This window comes from Odocoileus virginianus, unplaced genomic scaffold, assembly GCF_023699985.2.
Source record: "Odocoileus virginianus isolate 20LAN1187 ecotype Illinois unplaced genomic scaffold, Ovbor_1.2 Unplaced_Scaffold_17, whole genome shotgun sequence".
In the NCBI taxonomy this organism is placed as follows: domain Eukaryota; kingdom Metazoa; phylum Chordata; class Mammalia; order Artiodactyla; family Cervidae; genus Odocoileus; species Odocoileus virginianus.
The window spans coordinates 82101-104639 of NW_027224279.1; the positions used below are offsets into that span (position 1 = coordinate 82101).

The 22539-nt window shown below is 42.6% G+C and overlaps 1 protein-coding gene and 1 long non-coding RNA gene across 2 annotated transcripts; one reads left to right on the plus strand and one right to left on the minus strand.

The window, feature by feature from the left end:
* Positions 1–281: 281 nt before the first annotated feature.
* Positions 282–19122, minus strand: MRPS24 (mitochondrial ribosomal protein S24). The gene is made up of 4 exons (XM_020897668.2): positions 18808–19122; positions 18660–18728; positions 18431–18542; positions 282–717 (listed from the first exon to the last, which is right to left on the minus strand). The coding sequence occupies exons 1-4, from the start codon at positions 19105–19107 to the stop codon at positions 434–436; spliced, it is 765 nt and encodes a 254-aa protein (XP_020753327.2). The 5' UTR covers positions 19108–19122; the 3' UTR covers positions 282–433.
* On the plus strand, positions 19053–21824 carry LOC139033562 (uncharacterized). The gene is made up of 2 exons (XR_011486109.1): positions 19053–19165; positions 21442–21824. It is a non-coding gene; the product is annotated as an uncharacterized lncRNA (long non-coding RNA).
* The last annotated feature ends 715 nt before the right edge of the window (positions 21825–22539 follow it).

Consider the following 22539-nt stretch of genomic DNA (forward strand, 5'->3'; position numbering starts at 1 on the left):
TGACTGTGACTCAGATTGTGAACTCCTTATTACAAAATTCAGACTTAAATTGTAATAGATTTTTTAAAAAATAACTGCTTTATAATCTCCAAAAATGGATCTTTCCATTTTAAGAGAAAACAAAGAACTTCAGTTAAAGTTCCTGACACAGTGATTGGCACAGGATATGCACTGAACCATAGCTATTACTTAAACCTCAGGTAACTGGCAGCCTTCTTGGGAACCCTGGAGCATCCTCAAAGACCCTATTCTAGTTCTCTAGACAGACCAAGAAGCAAGAAAACATGGAGAGTCTATTTATTCAACAGCAACACTGAAGACAAAGTCTCAGAAATCTAAGGGGATACAGTTCCCCTATTTCTACTTGAGTCCATTTTCACAAGTTTCTGTCCTTCGCAGGCTACAACTTGATGTAAAAAGCTTGATGTATGTCCTAGATATACTTATACACAACCTTTGAGGGAACAGTTTGGAGGTGCAGACGAACAGGACACTTGTAAAAGTGGGACAGCAGGGTCTCACTGTAGCCCACAAGGAAGTAGAACTTGTGTGCAGGTAGCTGCCTCAGGACCAGGGCACAGATCTCCACCTGGTTAGCCCAGCGCTTTAGAATAAGCTGGTCAGCCAGGCAGCCTGGGAAAGTGCCCAGCATAAATTTGCGAAGGAAAACATCTTCCACTGTTCGCTCGGCAGCATGGTCCTCCCCATCCAGGTTACCTGAAGAGACAAGGGTACCATGGTGAGTTGGCCAAAACTCCAGAGGTAACATCCAAGAGCACTGGGTATTCAATTCCCCACCTTAGCCTCTTCTCTTTTCTTCTACAGTGGAAAAAGAATAATACTCTGAAGCTTCAAGAACATTATTTCAATAATCCCCAAACAAATCCTGTGAAGTATGTATTATCATTATCTTGTCTCCAAAAGAGAAGGGCACAAAACTGAGATGATTCCTTTATGTAGACACAGAGGACCCCTTTCCCACTCCTTCCTCACTGCCATACAGAAGCACTGGTCATTCCATGGGCCAGAGAGATGAGGCCATCAAGCTACTTCTGAGATGTGAGCTCTCTCACTTAATGAGAGCCATGGCCTCAACAAGTAAATTCTCACTGTGGATCATAAACCTTTGCACCTCTTACGGTATTTGTTATGAGTCTCCACACCCACCCCCTAGACCTCAGAACAAGAACAAGGGTTTGGGACAGAAATCCATACTTTAAGTAGGTTCTCTAGACAGATGTGTCTCAAGCATTCAAGTTGAGAACCCTTATAAAGAACAAAATATTGTTGATTCTCATTAGTTCATAGTAGTTATGCTTTGTAAAGTTAAGAGTTATGTTCTATATAATCAAAATGAATGACAAATTAGTAAACACTAAACTAAACCACTGTTCCTGGTGGAAATTCTGCAAGTCTCTGGTTACAATATTTTTATCAACAGATTGATATTAAGCCTTATTTTATTTCTCTGTTAAAGACACCTACAAATGGCTGATTAACACTGAACTCTCTCCCAACAGCTCTGTAACACATGCCTGAAGGAAGCTTTTCTAACAATTATGCCCTATAAGGTACAACACAGTCTTCTTGTGCTTAGGAATACCAGACGGTGTTGCAGTGAAAAGAAAAAAAAAAAGCACCGAGTTTCTCTTTTTTCTTTCCCTTTCCTGAGAACAAAGGAAATAATGAGAACAGTAAACAGGCTGGAAGGAAAACATAAACAGGCCTGAAAGAGATAATCACTACTAATTTACTTAATTCCCAATCTGTAGTCTGTATCTAGGTTTACTTTTCCCCACACTAATCTGACACTATGTAAATTACATCCTGCACCTATCACCCCCTAACTGTATGAGTTACATCCAGAACCTATTACCCTTTCCTAAGTGAAGTTGCTCAGTCGTGTCCAACTCTTTGTGACTCCATGGACTGTAGCCTACCAGGCTCCTCCATCCATGGAATTTTCCAGGCAAGAGTACTGGAGTGGGTTGCCATTTCCTTCTCCAGGGGATCTTCCCGACCCAGGGATCGAACCCAGGTCTCCCACATTGCAGGCAGACACTTTACCATCTGAGCCACCAGGGAAGCCTATTACCCTTTAACTCTTGCTAATTACATCCAGTACCTGGTGCATACCCTCATCACACTCCCTTTGTAGACCACTCCTTGTAGCTTTTTCATTTCAGAAAGAAGGCCATATTCAATAAACCACAGACAAATGAACCCAATTACTGGGTTTCCTGCTGCCTACTATGACTGTTTTGAAACAATGCAAGAATGCAAGACCTTCATTACTTTGAGCCTTATCATTTACCCTAAGACCAGGAGACCCAGGCTGGAGATCCAGGCTATATAAAGTCTAGAGAAAAAAGAAAAAAAAAAAAAAATGAAGTCTCCTGGTTCACAGTTCCTGAGGCACTAGCATGCTGTGTTCTCCCCTCAACTGACTTCTTCCTCTAAACTCTGTCTCCATAATTTTTATTTGGCATGGGTGAGCAGAGAAAGCCAAGATTTTGGCAGCAATAAATGGGAGCTCATGCAGAATTTGCTTGCAGGCAGGTGACCCCACAGGGCCCCTTGGTTTGATTGGAAGTTTCGGGATCTCTCTCCATACCAGGCTCTTTCAAGAAGAGTGGCTCATTGGGGGATTTCTCTGAGGCCAGATGGCCTGGGACTCCCTGTCGTAGGGCTGTACCCCAAACACACCCAACCAGCCAACTTGGCTGCAGAATTCCGAGGCTACGGTGGAGAACGGGGGAGAAAATGCTCTACAGCTACAGAAGCTTTATTTCTGCCTTGAAGACGCCTTCTCTTACACTGTCCCCTCTGGCACAGATTTCTACTCCGAGAAAACATTAATTCTTGGAGGATAAAAAAGAGTGAGTTTCTTATGTACCAAACTGCTACGTTTGGTAAACCCCCTAGAGACCATTGATGTTTCCTGTTTGGGGAATCGCTTCAGTCCCAGTTTGGAAATTTCTATGAAGAGAAACTGCTTTCACAAGGTGCCACTTTGGACAAATGTCACAGGTTGAGCAGGACTTGGAAAGTCACATTTGAGGCATTCTTGCCATTTGGCTTTTTGATTTTTGAACATCTCCATGCCATCCCTTTGGGGCATTTTTCTGCCCCCTTGCTTTTGATTTCTGGGTATGTCTTTGCCATTTTCTTTGTTTTTAGTGACTTCCTGCTGCTGCAGTTTGGTTTGTTTATATTGGTATGAGCATGCAAACATCCAGTACTAACTGTTCAAGCTAGAATAGGAAGCACTTCCTCTAAGCTTCCATCACAGAGTCCTCTACAAAAAATTCTAAGTTATTGTTGACCTATAGATAACAAGACCAGGAGCTGACTGTGGCTCAGATCATGAACTCCTTATTGCCAAATTCAGACTTAAATTGAACAAAGCAGGGAAAATCACTAGACCATTCAGGTATGACCTAAATCAAATCCCTAAAGATTATACAGTGAAAGTGAGAAATAGATTTAAGGGACTAGATCTGATAGAGTGCCTGATGAACTATGGACGGAGGTTCGTGACATTGTACAGGAGACAGGAATCAAGACCATCCCCAAGAAAAAGAAATGCAAAAAAGCAAAATGGCTGTCTGAGGAGGCCTTACAAATAGCTGTGAAAAGAAGAGAAGCAAAAAGCAAAGGAGAAAAGGAAAGATAAACCCATTTGAATGCAGCATTCCAAATAATATCAAGGAGAGATAAGAAAGCCTTCCTCAGTGATCAGTGCAAAGAAACAGAGAAAAACAATCGAATGGGAAGACTAGCGATCTCTTCAAGAAAATGAGAGATACCAAAGGAACATTTCATGCAAAGATGGGCTCAATAAAGGACAGAAATGGTATGGACCTAACAGAAGCAGAAGATATTAAGAGGTGGCAAGAATACACAGAAGAATGGTACAAAAAAGATCTTTCACGACCCAGATAATCACGATGGTGTGATCACTCACCTAGAGCCAGACATCCTGGAATGTGAAGTCAAGTGGGCCTTAGGAAGTATCACTACAAACAAAGCTAGTGGAGGTGATGGAATTCCAGTTGAGCTCTTTCAAATCCTAAAAGATGATGCTGTGAAAGTGCTGCACTCAATATGCCAGCAAATTTGGAAAACTCAGCAGTGGCCACAGGACTGGAAAAGTCAGCTTTCATTCCAATCCCAAAGAAAGGCAATGCCAAAGAACGCTCAAACTACCACACAATTGCACTCATTTCACACGCTAGTAAAGTAATGCTCAAAATTCTCCAAGCCAGGCTTCAACAATACATAAACCGTAAACTTCCAGATGTTCAAGCTGGATTTAGAAAAGGCAGAGGAACGAGAGATCAAATTGCCAACACCCATTGGATCGTTAAAAAAGCAAGGAAGTTCCAGAAGAACATCTATTTCTGCATTATTGACTGCCAAAGCCTTCTGACTGTGTGGATCACAATAAACTGTGGAAAATTCTGAAAGAGATGGGAATACCAGACCACCTGACTTGCCTCTTGAGAAACCTATATGCAGGTCAGGAAACAACAGTTAGAACTGGACATGGAAAAACAGACTGGTTCCAAATAGGAAAAGGAGTACGTCAAGGCTGTATATTGTCACCCTGCTTATTTAACTTATATGCAGAGCACATCATGAGAAACGCTGGGCTGGATGAAGCACAAGCTAGAATTGGTGGGAGAAATATCAATAACCTCAGATATGCAGATGACACCACCCTTATGGCAGAAAGTGAAGAAGAACTAAAGAGCCTCTTGATGAAAGTGAAAGAGGAGAGTGAAAAAGTTGGCTTAAAGTTCAACATTCAAAAAACAAAGATCATGGCATCCAGTCCCATCACTTCATGGCAAATAGATGAGAAAACAGTGGAAACAGTGGCAGACTTTATTTTGGAGGGCTCCAAAATCACTGCAGATGGTGATTGCAGCCATGAAATTAAAAGATGCTTACTCCTTGGAAGGAAAGTTATGACCAACCTAGACAGCATATTAAAAAGCAGAGACATTACTTTGCCAACAAAGGTCCATCTAGCCGAGGCTACGGTTTTTCCAGTAGTCATGTATGGATTTGAGAGTTGGACTATAAAGAAAGCTGAGCACGAAATAATTGATGCTTCTGAACTATCATCTTGGAGAACACTCTTGAGAGACCTTTGGACTGCAAGGAGATCAAACCAGTCAATCCTAAAGGAAATCAGTCCTGAATATTCATTGGAAGGACTGATGTTGAAGCTGAAACTCCAATACTTTGGCCACCTGATGTGAAGAGCTGACTCATTTGAAAAGACCCTGATGCTGGGAAAGATTGAAGGCGGGAAGAGAAGGGGACAACAGAGGATGAGATGGTTGGATGGCATCACTGACTCAATGGACATGAGTTTGGATAAACTCCAGGAGTTGGTGATGGACAGGGAGGCCTGGTGTGCTGCGGTTCATGGGGTCGCAATGAGTCAGACACGGCTGAGCAACTGAACTGAACTGATAGATATGATTCAAAGAGCAAAAAAAGTGGGAGGGGGACAAGAGATACTTACATCTCAAAAGAAATTATGAGATCTCTGTCTGAATATATGTGTATGTCTCAGTATGCACCTCTGATTTGGATAATATTGCTGAGGTTAATTTGTCAATGAGCTCTAATTAACTGGCTTAAAGTAAGTGCTTACAAATCAACCATTTCTGAACACAAGAGAAATTAAGCTAAATTTCAGATTCATGTGAACAGGGAAATATTCAGTATTTTATTAATACCAAGTATTAATGTGTTAGTTTGTTGATCTAATTAGCATAAATATACATTAGAGTTATCTACCTTAAGTATAATACATCTTATTATGCCCAGATTTAATAAAAGCTAAATAAAATCTTGCTACACTTGTTACAAATTTGTCATCAAGGAAAGGAACTCAATCTGAAGAAACTTTTAAGGAAAGAAAACAAATCTGAGATAAAAGCTTTAGGTCAATTAGGAATATTTATGTTTTAGCAATGTCTTACTTAAAATATAGAGTTGTGCTAAATGAAGTTAGATGATGGACGTATACTGAATAACTAGACAATTTCCAAACAATATACAATACTGAAACATTAATTACTGAACACTGGCTTCCTTTAACAAAGAAGCAAAAGGTTTAGAATACATTAATAGCATATATCGACATTAAGTAATCATATATTAGCACATATATTAATAAATGTGTCTGGTGCCACACTGAGATATTTTCAGTAAGAAGCACACTTTTCAAGAAATTATTATTTGGATTTATGTTTACCAGTCTACAGAGTACTGATAAAGAACAGTTCATGACTGCTTAAGGAAGAAGGATGTGTGTTTTCGTTTTCAGTAAACAAGACACAAGAAATGGAATTGCTTTTTTATTAACGGAGGAGGAAGCAAGTCTGATTTACAAGTGGCTGGTTTTGGGGGATGAGGAAAAAAAAAGAATGATACAGAAAGTGATAGAAAGGTCTGTGTAAAGTGGACCCCAAGAAAAGAATTTTGTGGTCAGGATTAACAAAGTTCAAAATAAATAACTGAGAAAGCAAATTAAAAAAAAAAAAAAAAAGCTGGTGCAAATCTTGAATTTGGTTTTTCTCTCTGATAAGAGGACAAGTTTTCTTAAAATACTGAGCTGCCTTTGATAACAGATTTTAAGTTCTTTACCTTTTAAGTTATCTGCTCTGTATTTGCCTTTGAAATCTTTTATTGGTACTTTGACTAAGTGAATCACTAGTGTCTCACAGTGACCTATGATCCTATGTGACAGTGTGTTCTAAAGTGGAGAAGAAAATGGCAAATCACTTCAGTATTCTTGCCTTGAGAACCCCATGAACAGGATGAAAAGGCAAAAAGATATGGGAGTGGCAGGATATAATTAAAGTAATGAAACAAACAAACAAAAACCTACAACCAAGATTAATCTACCTAGCAAGGATCTCATTCAGATTTGACAGTGAAATCAAACAAAAGCTTAAGAGAACTCAGCACCACCTAACCAACCTTAAACAAATGCTAAAGGAACTTCTCCAGCAGGAAACCAGAGAAGAAAAACACAAAAAAACAAACCCTAAATGACTTAACAAAGTGGCAGTGGGAACATACATATCAATAACTACCTTAAGTGTAAATGGATTAAATGCTCCAACCAAAAGATACATACTGGTAGAATGGATACAGAAACCAAGACCTGCCTATAAACTGCCTACAAGAGATCCACCTCAGACCTAAGGACAAAAACAGACTGAAAGTTAGGGGATGGAAGAAGATACTCAATGCAAATGGAAATCAAAAGAAAGCAGGAGTAGCAATACTCATATCTCACATCAGGCAAAACAGACTGAAAGCTGTTACAAGAGATAAGGAAGACACTGAATAATGATCAAGGGATCCTCCCAAAAAGAAGATACATATAACAATTTTAAATGTTTATGCACACAACATAGGAGAACCTCATACATAAGGCAAATACTAAAAACCTTTATGATAAAAGGGAAAATCAACAGTAAACAATCCTAACAGGGGACTTTGACACCCCACTTATACTGATGGACAGATCATCTGGACAGAAAACTAATAAGCAAACACAAGCCTTAAATTACACATTAGACCAGATGGTCCTAACTGATATCTTCAGAACATTCCACCTCAAAACAGCACAATATACTTTTTTCTCAAGTGCACATAGAACATTCTCCACAATAGATCACATCTTGGGTCACAAATCAAGCCGTGGTAAATTTAAAATTGAAATCATATCAAACATCTTTTCCAAGCTCAACACTATGAGACTAGATATCACCTACAAGAAAAAAAACTGAAAAAATACATGGAGGCTAAACACCATCTTCTAAATAAGCAATAGGTCACTGAAGAAATCAAAAGGGAAATTTAAAAATACATGGATACAAATGGCAATTAAAATATGACCCAAAACCTATGGGATGCAGCAAAAGAAGTTGAGAGAAGTTTATAGCAATACAAGCCTACCTTAAGAAACAAGAAAAATATCAAATCAACAACCTAACCTTACACTTTACTAAAGCAACTAGAAAAGGAACCAAAAAACCCTTCAAAGTTAGTAGAAGGAAAGAAATCATAAAGATCAGAGCAGAAATAAATGAAAAAGAAATGAAGGAAACAATAGCAAAGATCAATAAAACTAAAAGCTGGTTCTTTGAGAAAAACTGAACCAGGAAAGAACAGAAAGCAGGAACAGATCAATCACAAGCACCAAAATCAAAACTGTGATCAAAAATCTTTCAACAAACAAAAGCCCAGGGCCAGATGGCTTCACAGGCAAATTCTACCAAAAGTTTAGAGAAGAGCTAACACCTATCCTGCTCAAACTCTTCCAGGAAATTGCAGAGGAAGGAAAAATCAAAACTCATTCTATAAGGACATCATCACCCTGATACCAAAACCAGACCAAAAAAATCACACGCAAAAAACATTACCAGTCAGTATCACTGATGAACATAGATGCAAAAATCCTCAACAAAATACTAGCAAACAGAATCCAACAACACATTAAAAGGATCATACACCATGATCAAGTGGGATTTATCCCAGGGATGCAAGGATTCTTCATGCAAATCAATCAATGTGATATACCATATTAACAAACTGAAAGATAAAAACATATGATTATCTCAATAGATGCAGAGAAAGCTTTTGTCAAAATTCAACACCCATTTATGATAAAAATTCCCCAAAAGTAGGCACAGGTAGTAGGTCTACCTCAACATAATAAAGACCATATACAACAAATGACAGCAAACATTATCCTCAACAGTGAAAAACTGAAAACATTTCCTCTAAGGTCAGGAACAAGACAAAGGTGCCTGCCCATTCCCGCCATTATTTGTCAACATAGTTTTGGAAGTCCCAGCCACAGTAATCAGAGAAGAAAAAGAAATAAAAGGAATCCAGATCAGAAAAGAAGGAAAATTCTCACTGCATATGACATGATACTATACATAGGAAATGCTAAAGATAACACTAGAAAATTGCTAGACCTAATCAATGAATATCATAAAGTAGTAGAATATAAAATTAATACACAGAAAGTCCTTGCATTCCTATACACTAACAATGAAAAGTCAGAAAGAGAAATTAAGCAAACAATCTCATTCACCATTGCAACCAAAAGAATACCTAGGAATAAATCTACCTCAAGAGACAAAAAAGCTGTATGCAGAAAACTGTAAGACACTGATGAAAGAAGTCAAAGATGACACAAACAGATGGAGAGATATACTATGTTCTTGGATTGGAAGAATCAATATTGTGAAAATGACTATACCACCCAAAGTAATCTACAAATTCAATGCAGTGTCTACTAAACCACGGATGGTATTTTTCACAATTTGTATGGAAACACAAGAGACCTCAAACAACCAAAGTAATGTTGAGAAAGAAAAACAGAGCTGGAGAAATCAACTTTCCTGCTTCAGACTCTACTACGAGCTACAGTCATCAAGACAGTATGGTACTGGTACAAAAAACAGATAAACAGACCCGTCTTTACCTTTACACACAAAAATAAGCTCAAAATGGATTAAAAACCCAAATGTGAGCCTGGACACTATAAAATTCCTAGAGGAAAACATCAGCAGAATGCTCTCTGACATAAATTATAGCAGCATCTTCTTCAATCCATCTCCCAGAATAATGTAAATTAAAAAAAAAAAAAAAAAGACCTACTTAAACTCAAAAGGTTTTACACAGCAAAGGAAACAATAAACAAAAAGACAACCCACAGACTGGGAGAAAATATTAAAATATTTGCAAATGATGTGACTGATAGGATTAGTCTCCAAAATTTACAAACAGCTTATGATCCTTAACAGCATCAAAAGAAACAGCCCACTCAGGCAGAACTGAACAGACATTTCTCCAAAGAGGACATACAGATGGCATATGAAAAGTTGTTCCACATTGCTAATTATTAGAGAAATGCAAATCAAAGCTATAACGAGACACTGGTCAGAATGCTATCATCAAAAAGTGCACAAACAATAAATGCTGGTGAGGGTGTGGAGAGAAGGGAACCCTTCCACACTGTTGGTGGGAATGTAAATTGGTACAGCCACTACAGAGAACAGTACAGAGGTTCCTTAAAAAGCTAAGCTACCATACGACACTACAATCCCACTCCTGGCCATACATCTGGAGAAACACATGATCCAAAAAGATTCATGCACCTCAGTGTTCACTGTAACACTATTTACAATAGCCAAGACATGGAAGCATCCTAAATGTCCATAAGCAGAGGAATGGATAAATAAGATGCTACATATATACAATGGAATATTACTCAGCCATTAAAAGGAATGAAATAATGCCATTTGCAACATGGTGGACCTAGACAGTGTCAAACTGACAAATAAATCAGAGAAGAAACATCGTATGACATCCCTGATATGTGGAATCTAAAAAGAAGTAATATAAATGAACTTACGTACAAAACAGAGACTCAGAGAACGAACTTATGGTTGTTGGCATGAAGGGATAGTTAGGCTGTTTGGGGAGGTCACGTATACACTAACATATACAAAATGGAAAACGAAGAAGGAACTATTATACACAGTAATGCAACTCTACTCAGTGTTAGAGTGGTGAGGGGGTGGATGGGAGTGGGGTGGGGGAGAAAATGAATGCATGTAAATGCATGGCTGAGTCCCTCCACTGTTCACCTGTACTGCATTGTTAGCTGGCTATACCCCAATACAAAATAAAAGGTTTAAAGTTAAAAAAAAAAAAAGACTACAATGAGGTAACACCTCACACGGGTCACAATGACCATCACCAAAAAACCTACAAACAATAAATGTCAGAGAGGGTGTGGAGTAAAGGGAACCCTCTTGCACTGTTGGTAGGAATGTAAACTGATATACCCACTATGGAGAACAGTATGGAGATTCCTTAGACCATAAAGAATAAAACTACCATGTGACCCAGCAATCCCACTACTGGGCATATACCCTGAAGAAACCATAACTGAAAAAGACACATGTACCCCAATGTTCACTGCAGCACTATTTACAACAGCTAGGACATGGAAGCAACCTAGATGTTTATGGACATATGAATGGATAAATAACTTGTAGTACATATATACAATGGAATATTATTCGGCCATAAAGAAGAATGCATCTGAGTCAGTTCTAATAAGGCTCTAATAAACCTAGAGCCTATTAAACAAAGTTAATAAAAAGAAAAACAAATATCCTACATTAACACATATAGATGCAGTGGTAAAAGAATCCACCTGCAAGTGCAGGAGATGCAAGAGACGTGGGTTAAATCCCAGGGTCAGGAAGCTCCCCGGAGTAGGAAATGGCAACCCACTCCAATATTCTTGTCTGGAAAATTCCATGGACAGAGGAGCCCAGCAGGCTACAGTCCATGAGGTCACAAAAAGTCAGACACAACTGGGCACGCCTGCAACGCATATATATGGAATCTAGAAAGATGGCACTGATGAACCTACATGCAGGGCAGCAATGGGACAGACACAGAGAACAGACTTGTGGATACAGTAGGGGAAGGACATGATGAGACGAACTCAGAGTAACATGGAAACATACACATTACCATATGTAAAATAGTCCATGGGAATTTGCGTTATGACTCAGGAAACTCAAACTCGGTGTTATCTGAAAACCAACAGGTGTAGGATGGGGTGAGACGGGAGGGACGCTCAAGAGGGAGGGGACATAAGCACACCTATGACTGATTCATGCTGATGTACAGCAGAATCCAATCCAATACAATCCAATCCAATACAATAAAGCAATTGTCCTCCAATTAAACTCAACATTAAAAAAACCATGCTCATGGCAGCCAGTCCCATTACTCGTGACAAATAAAAAGGGAAAAAATGGAAGCAGTGACAGATTTTTATTCTCTTCAGCTCTAAAATCACTTCTGATAGTGACAGAAGCCCTAAAATTAAAAGATGCTTGCTCCTTGGAAGGAAAGCTATCACAAACCTAGACAGCGTATTAAAAAGCAGAGATTATCACTTTGTCCAACAAAAGTCTGTATAGTCAAAGCTATGGTTTTTCCAGTAGTCATGTATGGATGTGAGAGTTGGACCATAAAGAAGGCTGAGTGCCAAAGAACTGATGCTTTCAAATTGTGGTGCTGGAGAAGACTCTTGAGAGTCCCTTGGACTGCAAGGAGATCAAACCAGTCAATCCTAAAGGAAATCAACCCTGGATATTCATTGGAAGGACTGATGCTGAAGCTCCAATACTTTGGCCACCTGATGCAAAGAGCCGACTCACTGGAAAAGACCCTGATGCTGGGAAAGATTGAGGGCAGGAGAAGAGGGCAGCAGAGGATGAGATGGTTAGATAGCATCACTGACTCAGTGGACATGAATCTGAGCAACTCCAGGAGACAGCAGAGGACAGAGGAGCCTGGCATGCTGCAGTCCATGGGGCTGCAGAGTCAGACATGACTTAGTGACTGAACAACAACAAGATTATACTGTATGATACGTGTGTGCATGCTGTCATGTCTGACTCTTTGTGAACACAGGGACTGTAGCCCTAAACTGTTACCAAAATCGCAAGTCTGTGTGCCAGATGCACGGGGAGGTCCATCAATACTAAAACATTACGGTTTAGAACAGAAAAAGGCTTATTATAGATTCATACAAAGAGATGGTGGCTCATGCCCTAAGAACCCCAAGGTTACTAAAAAGATTTCAGCAAGCCGTTTAAAAGCAAAGGGTGAGGGATGGGCAAGGTTACTTGTTGCAGACTTCTCCGAATCAGATCCTCTCTTCTCGAGGTCAGGTCATGGTTAGGTAACAATGTTCCTGTAACTCTCTACCAGCTGAATGTTATTCTCTGTCCTGACAAGAAATGGCAAAGTCTCAAGGCACAACAACTTTCACCCTCCAAGGTCCCAGTCTGGCTAAGAGGAGGCAGATCTCAGCTGGCCGCTCCTTTCACAGCCTGCCCAGCTCTCATCCCTGAGGGAGCCAGGCACCCAACCAACTGGTCATCAGTCTCATCAGGCCACCCAAATGGGGAGACCAGGTCCCCCAGACTGTGACCAGGCAGAAGGCAACTGCTGTCAGGTTGCAGAGACAGGGATGGAGAAAGAGGTTCACTGCTGCCTCAAGGCCTGGGCCAAGGCTAGTGGAGGGCCTTAGTGAGGGCTCTGGAGCCCTGCAGGATAGTCCCCAGTCTGTTCCCTGGGCCCTCCAGCTCACCTGCTGGCCCAAGGCTGGGTAAGCTGGAGGGCCTCCAGGAGAAGGCCTGAATCTGCCTCTTACCTCACTCTCCACCTGATGACCACCACACCACTGACCCTTGACTGAATCACTTCCCCAGTAGTCCTTCACTGACAGTTATCAGTGGACAGGGCCAACTGTGGCACTGACCAACAGCTGAGCAGGACCACTAACAGTCGCTCATTGACGGCTGGTTGCTTGTGCACAGGGCCCACTGAGGCAGCAAGCAATGGCTGAGCAAAACCTGTTGCCTAGTAACAGGGTGCAGAGTAACGAGGCACAGCAATGGCTGCCAGCTAAGGGCTATGCTCATCCTATTCTGTTACAGCCTGCCAGGCTCCTCTTGTAACAGCACCGTGAGCTCAGCCTTTAGCACACAGCCACTGCTGTGCATCATTACTCTGTACCCTATTATCAGGCAACGGGTCCTACTCAGCCATTGGTTAGCACCTCAGGGGGCCTCGCCCACTGGCAACCAACTGTCAATGAACAACAGTTAGTGAGAGGATTCAGACAACAGCTGAGTGTTGGTCATAAGGTGGAGAGTAAGGTTAGAGGCAGATCCCTGCCTTCTTCCCAAGGCCCTCCAGCTCACCCAGCCTTGGGCCAGTGGGGGAGATGGGAGGCCCAAAGAACAGGCTTGGGGCTGTATTCTGTAGGGCTTTTCAGAGCCCTCACCAAGGCCTTGAGGCAGTGGTGAACCTCTCCCCGATCCTGGTCTCCGCAACCTAACAGCCGTGGTGGAGTGGTGGTCCCATATGGGACCCAAGGCATAAGGGGCCTTTCCCTCCCTGGCGCTGGCCTGCATGCTCCACTGAGACAGACACCAGCTATAATGGTTCTGCTCAGCCACTGGCTGAGCACCTTGGTGGGCCCCTCCCCGGAAGCAAGTGAGCACCATAGAGAAGTGACCATTAACAGCCCTGCTCTGCTATTGGTCGGTGCTACTGAAAGCCCCTCCCTCTACTGTATAGACCCTGAATTCTAAGGGTTTTTGAGAGGCTAGTCTGCCATCTTCTCTGTTTGCTGACCTTCCAATTAAAGTCATTATTCCTTGCTCCAACAACTCATTTCCAAATTTATTGGCGGCGAGCAGAATGAGCTTGGGCTCAGTAACAGTGGCAGTTTGCCTGGGACACAGTCTGTGGGACCGAGTCTTCCCTCTTTGAAGGCCTGAGGACTAGTTGGGTTGGGCAAAGTCTGGAGACCTGGCCCTGAGAGGACTGTCAACTGAGCTCTGCCTCCTCTTAGCCAGGACCAGGACCCTGGAGTGTAAAAGCTGTGCCTTGGGACCTTGTCCTTTCTTGTCAAGACAAAGAATAACATTCATTTGGTAGAGATTTACAGGAAAATCATTACCTGAACATGACCTGACTGCAAGATCTGACTTCAAGAACAAAGGATCTAACATCAGGAAGTTTGCAACAACTAACCACCCAGGACTGATCTCCTTCAGGATGGACTGGTTGGATCTCCTTGCAGTCCAAGGGACTCTCAAGAGTCTTCTCCAACACCACAGTTCAAAAGCATCAATTCTTTGGTGCTCAGCTTTCACAGTCCAACTCTCACATCCATACATGACCACTGGAAAAACCATTGCCTTGACTAGACAGACCTTTGTTGAGAAAATGATGTCTCTGCTTTTTAATATGCTGTCTAGGTTGGTCATAACTTTCCTTCCCAAGGAGTAAGTGTCTTTTAATTTCATGGCTGCAGTCACCATCTGCAGTGATTTTAGAGCCCAGAAAAATAAAGTCAGCCACTGTTTCCACTGTTTCCCCATCTATTTGCCATGAAGTGATGGGACTGGATGCCATGATCTTAGTTTTCTGAATGTTGAACTTTAAGCCAAATTTTTCACTCTCCTCTTTCACCTTCATCAAGAAGCTCTTTAGTTCTTCTTCACTTTCTGCCATAAGGGTGGTGTCATCTGCATATCTGAGGTTATTGATATTTCTCCCAGCAATCTTGATTCCAGTTCTAACTGAGTGCAAATTGGCTCCATTCCTTTGGACAGGATAACACAAGCACTGACCATTATCTAGACCACACTCAAATTGTTATAAAATGTAGCTTGGTTCTTATTCCTGCTTTGACTCCTGGTTACAGTAATTCTTTCACTGATCTTTGGCCTCTACTTTTTTAAGAAAAACAAAAAACTACTTGTTAAATTTTGCCTCCTCCAGATTACAACAGATTCACATCAAGGTAAGGATGATACAGAGATTACAGCACTTCTAAGAACAGATCCTGGAGGAATAACAAGAGAAGTCACCCGAGGGTCCCTTAATAAAACATAATGAAACAGAGTGATAACTCCACGGCCCCAACCAGGTAGGGTCGACAAGTCCCTTGTCAGCCTGAACAAGCTACAGAAGGCAAGCTATAGTCCCTCATCTTCCCAATAAAGATTTCTTGTGGTTCACATCTCTCAAAGGGGATTTGAAATAGGACATAAAGGAGCCCCTGGGTTGGACAGCTGGTGACCATCAAGTGGAGCAAAACTGAGGTTTTCTCCTCAGCCAGACAAGAATGATGCCTATTTCCCTTCCTCCACTAACATGGAGTAAATAAATTAACACTGGGGAATTTGTTGCAGTGAAAAGGAAAAAAGAGGAATGAGTTTTTCTTTTTTTCTTTCCCTTTCCTGAGAACAAAGAAGATAAAGAGAACACTGAACAAGCTGGAGAAGAAACATAAATGGGCCTGAAAGAGCTAATTTTAGTTTTACTAGTTTTTTACCTAGTTTTACTTTACCTATTCCTAATCTTAGTCTGCAACTAGGGTTGCTTTTCCCAAAACTAACCTGACTTTACGTAAACTACATCCTGCACCTATTGTCCCCTAACTCTGCTTGAGTTACATCCTGCACCTACTACCCTTTACCTCTATGCTAATTACATCCTAGACCTGTGCTTACTTACCTTCACTGCACTCCCTTTGCAGACCACCCTTGTAGCTTTTTGCATTTTAGAAAGAAGGCCACAGTACAATAAACCAGAGACAAATGGACCCAATTACTGGGCTACCAGATTGCAAGACCCAATTACCAGGCTACCTGATGCCAACTATGACTGTTTTGAAAGAATTCAAGAAAAATTCAAGATCTTCATTACTTTAAGCATTATCATTTACCGTAAGACCACAAGACCCAATCTATATAAAGTCTCATTTCCCCTAGGAGTGGGGCACAGCTCTTCAGACACTAGCCTGCTGTGTTCTCCCCTCAGCTGGCTGAAGATTAAAGCCATCTTTCTATTCCCTCGAAACTCTGCCTGTATTTTTTTATTCAGCATCAGTGGGCAGAGAAAGGCAAGATTTCGCTGGTAAGAAGAACATGTCAGGGGAATCAACAACAAAAAGCACAAAACTTGAAAATATGCCACTGCTGCTGCTGCTAAGTCGCTTCAGTCATGTCCAACTCTGTGCGACCCCATAGACGGCAGCCCACCAGGCTCCCCCATCCCTGGGATTCTCCAGGCAAGAACACTGGAGTGGGTTGCCATTTCCTTCTCCAATGCATGAAAGTGAAAAGTGAAAGTGAAGTCGCTCAGTCGTGTCTGACTCTTAGTGACCCCATGGACTGCAGCCCACCAGGCTCCTCCGTCCATGGGATTTTCCAGGCAAGAGTACTGGAGTGGGTTGCCATTGCCTTTTAACAGATCTCAAAAACAGTACTCGTTTATAGCATGAAAACTGAAACAAGAAGGCAGAGAGCCTTATTCAACCTCAGCTGGGAAGGTACATGCGGAGCTGTTGCTCTGCCCACAGCTGAGGATGAACGTGAAAGTGAGGTAGGACATAGATGGAATTCAGGTTGGACATTTATGACCAGCCACTCTTCTGCTTGCATTTCCTGAGATAAGAGACAGGCTGAGGAATTTACAACCAACAAAAACTGGGCAGATACGCAGTCTTTGTCTCCTGCTAACACCCCAAGGGAATAATCATAGCAAAGATAAAGAAAGAAAAAACCCTACACATGCACAGAAGGGCTCCTTGGGGTCAAAAGTCAGAGGACAATTTCAGGCCACAATGAATCTTGCTCCTCCCAGAAGCTTTCACTTCAAGATCCATCTTGGCTAGGGTGTACCTGGGCACATTGGAGGGGAGGGTCCTGAGACAAATTAACCAAAGGGAACAAAGCAAGGTGACTGGCCTGAGGGAAGACACAGACTCGGAAAACTGCCCCTTCACAAAGGATTTAAACTTCCCAAAGGGGCGGCTCTCTCTGAGCTTGCCTATAAGCCTTTCTGCATGTATGTTTCCTTTCAATAAACTTTCTACTTTATTCTTTATCTTCTGCCTCCTTACCTGAATTTGTTCTTGACTAGGCAAGCAAGACCAGGGAACATGGCCCTAATTGCTGGCTCCTGTGGTACAGTGGTTAGGACTCCCTGTCTGGGAAACTAAGGCCCTGTTTTCAGTTACCGCTTGCTGCTATTTGCTGCAAACTACCGCTTACTGTCACGCAAGTCCGAAATCAAAAAGCACCTCGAGCAGGCAAATTCACAAACATGGAATCTGCAAATAATGATGTCAACTGTATGTCGATTTGTGCTCCCGTGGAAAACTGCAATATTTAGAACAGTTTCCTGGGTCCTTCAAATTCTACACGGTTTCACTTTTTTCACTGCCTCTGAGCTATTTTATATCTCTAAATTATAACTTATTTTTATTGTTTTAGTCATTTAGTCATGTCTGACTTTTTCTGCAACCCCATGAACTGCGTCACCCGCCAGGCTCCTCTGTCCATGGTATTTTCTGGGCAAGATTAATGGAGTGGGTTGCCATCCCATCCCAGGGATCAAACCAGTGTCTCCAGGTTTCCTGCACTGCCGACAGATTCGTCACTGCTGAACCATACAGGAAGCTCCAAATAACCGACAGCAATGCAAAACAATTATCTTTAAGCATGCAAGTAATTTCTGTGGAAGTTCAACAAAGTCCTTGCCCCCCACCATGGAAAAAAACCATTTTGCATCCCTTCAAATACATTTGGACATTCCGTATCACATACCTCTCATCTATATTAATTCTTCTTTACTTTGTTTAACTGATTTCTGACCCACCCATTTATTACTGAGTTAAAGAAAATCTCTGACACGTGTTCAATTCGTGTTTTATGTGACAGTCACGACACAGCACGTCTTCTCTCCCGCACCGTCCCCTCACCTGTGTGCAATGACAGCCAGCCCTTGCGGTGGGCGATGTAATGAGGCGCATGCGCTTCCTCGTAGGTCACTGGTTTGTCCCCCTTGCCCACTCGGACTCGGGCCGCCCGGTTCTGAAGAGAAAGAGAGGCCGTGACTTTCCGCGACTACTGACCAAGGGCGAGCCCTAGGTCATGCCCCCACCCCCAGGTCCCAGACCCCGAGGCCGCGAGTCCTCACGCTGCGCTCACCTTGGAGCAGACCGCGGAGGTATGCAGGGAGCGCCAGATGCAAGGCAGATCCCGGCTCCAGGACAGCATCTGTAGGGACAGTGAGGCGTGAGACCCAGACAGGGGCCCTCACCTCCACCCGGCCGTCCGGCCCGCACCGCCCACTCACCAGAGGCCTGAGCCCCCGACCGCAGTGGAGCGCCACCATCTTGGGCGGGGGGGCGGGGCGGGGCGGAGCCGAGCAGGCCGGGTAAAGACAAACCGCGCGAGGCTTCCACCAGGGCGAGACCACCCGCGCGCCGGCGCGGGGGTGCGAGCCTCTCGACCTGGCGACCTGTTGTGGGCAGGTGGAGGCCCCGGCTCCGGGCTGAGGAGCCGGGCTGTGTGGGGCCGGGAGGTGCGGGGAGCAGGACTCTGCGCGTGCGCGTCTCGCACCCCTCCGCAGTGCTGCAGTCGTGGTTTGCGTCATCGACCCGGAAACGGAAGGATGCTGGACGCGAGGGTTCGCTGTCTGAGAGCTTTCACAGGTGGGGTGAAGAGTGTTTCGGAGGGTCGGTGCTAACCCTGCCGCCTGGCCAGGGTCTTTAGAGAAACAGCGTTTTACCACGTCTGAGACGTTAGGCTGCTGAGCTGTGTCTTCAGATAATATCGTTTTAAAAATGTGGGGTGGGGGGTGACTGACTTATCCACAAATAAAGAAGAAAATCTTTTGGTTAAAACTTTATACAGTTCTTGGGAGGGGCAAGAGAGGGGTATGAAACTGAAATGAAATACTTCCTGCCATATTGGTGGGCAAGCGATGTCACAGCTTTCTGCGTGATTCCAACCTTCCAAATGGGAATTCCTGAGCCTTGCTGACACTCGGCACCACTCCCTACATAAGGAACTTAATTAAGGATGTCACAGTACAGCCTCCTGTGTGAGCCAGAAGGCCCTAAGGGAACTCAGGGAAGAGAAATTATCTCTGTAAATATGCAAGATGGTGGCCCCAAGCTGAGAAGCAAATGAAAGGAATGGCGTAAATAATCCCATACGTAGAAGAATACTGAATCCCTAAACTTGCTAGCTGGGTTTCTTAACAGTGATCTTCGATGTTTAGATTGCCTGTCCCCACCTCTCCCTTTGTTGCAATCTTGACTGCACACCTGGCTCCCAGGCCCGCCTCCTGGAAGCAGTGTTCTCAGAGCTACTGTCTCCCAGGCTCAGGGTCCTAAGCATTCCCACCAAGTAAAATAACTGTATTTACAGGTTGTAACTAATAGCTTTTAGTCGACAGGGTTAAGGGACACAGACTGCAATGTAAAAATAAACAGGGTAAAAGAAATATTGTTCGATACAGGGAATATAAAAAGTTTTTTAATTTTATAATAACTTTAAATGAAGTATAGTCTATAAAAATATTATTAATATTGTTGTACACCTAATATAATATTGTACACTAATATTAATAAATTAGCTGAACTTTAAACTTAAAAATCATCCAAGTCTTCAGGATGGGTTATGCAGGGGATAAGTTTTCACATCTGACCATACCCTAGGATCTGGTCCTTGAGGAAGGGAAGTTTTAAGGGAGAAAGGGCTGATGGACAGGAAATTCTTGGAGATATTATAGAACCTGCTCTACTCAAACCAAAGCATTGCCAAGGTAATTGTATCCAGAAATTATTGTCAGAGGGGAAAATATCAACACTGGATATCTTAGTCCAGAATTTAACATAGTAATGGAAAAAACACAGACTCTGGATTCAGGTATAACGATCTTTGTACAATTGAGCCTCAGTTCCATAATCTATATAATTGGTTTTGTTAATAATACCACCTCATAGAGCTGTTACTGGTACTGTTAGGTTGAATCATGTGAAGTTGCCACCATTTGAACATTTTGACTTAAATCATTCACCCTAATGCTGCTTACAACTGCTGTGGTTTCCAATGGGAGGGAGGACTAGACTATTATCTGTGTGGAAGGGAAATAGAGGCAAAGGCAAACAGTGAATTGCCTCAGATGACACTGGGGAGGTTTGGAGAGGGACCCTTGGCTTCAGTGCAGTACATTTTCCATGATCAAGTTTCCTCTGACCATTTGGAGCTGGTTTCTCCAAAAAGGGACAGTGTCTTTCATGCCCACTTTACTTAGAACGTTTTATTTCTAAAATTTTTAACTGTGGCCTCCAGCTGTTCTGCATATTGAATAAGGGGACAGAATAGGAATGAGATGTTCTTCAATCACAATATTTTTCAAATATAAGAACTTTCAACTTTAACTGAAGGACTTTTTTAAGCTGATAGTATTTTTTTCTTTTAAAAGTTTCCATAAAGTTTGGTAATTTACATTTTGGTAAATTTTTGAAAAGTGAAAGTTGCTCAGTCGTGTCTGACTCTTTGTGACCCCATGAACTGCAGTCCATGGAATTCTCCAGGCCAGAATACTGGAGTGGGTAGACTTTCCCTTCTCCAGGGGACTTTCCCAACCCAGGGATCAAACCCAGGTCTCCTGCATTGCAGGTGGATTATTTACCAGCTGAGCCACAAGAGAAGCATTTTTAAATCTCTAAAGTGGTGAGGAACATGGGATCTGGTAGATATAGATGAGGTAGAACTACAACTTCCTGGCTTGTCAATTTAGGCAAGTGACTTGACCTTCCTGAGTCTCAGTTTCTCTTATTTATAAAATGAGGACAATGATGGTTGTTGTGAAACTCACCTTGTAAAATGCCTGATGGAGTGAGCAGTTAATAAATATTTTGTTGTTATTGTTGTTGTTGTTTAAATAATAAAGTCTCTGATATCTATATCCTCTTAGAGAAATGAACCAGCCATTGAGGGTTTATGAGAATTCACTGGAACACCACCTTCACCCAAGGAAAGGCCTGGTTTTCCATCGAGGTGACAATGGCCTGGACCTCACAGCAGAAGGCAGTGCTGTCCAGCCAACCAGGAGCTGTTGTGCTTGGGGTTCAAGTTTTGCCACTCTTCCTTATGCCTGAGAGTCTCCCAGGAATTCCAAACTGATCCGGATCATTTACTACCTTTTGTTTATTATCTTTACTTTATACTATGCCTTGTTGCAAAAAGGAATTCAGCTGGTTCCTTGAAAGGGGGTGGTGGGGGAGGGGGGGTCACATGAATGTGTTTGCATGATTTAAACAACTTAAAAGTATATTTTAATACATTAGCATGAACTTACATTCTTTTAGATCACCAAGAGAAGAAATTTAGTAGGATATTTATTTTTCTGTAATTTCCATTTAACAAAACACTAATGGTGTTTTTATACACTTTGCTTCTCCCATCAATCCTAGAAAGGAGGCAGTATTGTCCAGGTTTTGCAGATCAGAAGGTGGAAGCTCAGAGACTCCCCTGAGGTTACAGAACTAGCAAAGGGTAGCAGCCTTCTTGTTCCAAAGCATGTGCTCATTCCGTATCTGGGGTTCCACTGCATCACTGAGTGGGGGTGAGTGTTCAGAACCACAGAGGATGGAGGAATGGCCCGTATGTCTGTGGCTGGGCACAGAGCGCTCTGGACTGGCCCTGGGGACTCCCTTACTGGGAGTCCAGACCAGAACCCTGGGGAGACAAGGATGTCCAGCTGTTTATTCTCATAGGTGAGCTCCTTTGCTCTCCTCGTGGTAGCCAGGAGGATCCAGATTCCTTTTTACTCTCGGAGCAGTGATTCTCCACCCTGACTGCATATTAGAGTCCATTGGACCCCATACCACAAGGACAGTACTCGGCAGAGTGGTGGCACCTGGCCTCCTGCAGTGCTCCCTAGATAATCCCAATTTACAGCCAAGGCTGAGAAACAGCATCCTCAACTCCAGGTCTATGTGAAAGACCCTCAGAACCTGATCTGTAGAGACCCCGTTGCAGGAAAGGGATATTAGATGATCCTTACAACCCT

What these genes read in the sequence shown, in the direction of transcription:
- MRPS24 (XM_020897668.2), bottom strand. Translation starts at nt 19,107, where the DNA reads ATGACGCAAACCACGACTGCAGCACTGCGGAGGGGTGCGAGACGCGCA. An exon ending in CCTCCGCGGTCTGCTCCAAG is followed by an intron (nt 18,543 to 18,659) that starts GTGAGCGCAGCG and finishes CTTTCTCTTCAG; the next exon opens with AACCGGGCGGCCCGAGTCCG. An exon ending in CTGGCTGTCATTGCACACAG is followed by an intron (nt 718 to 18,430) that starts GTGAGGGGACGG and finishes TTGTCTCTTCAG; the next exon opens with GTAACCTGGATGGGGAGGAC.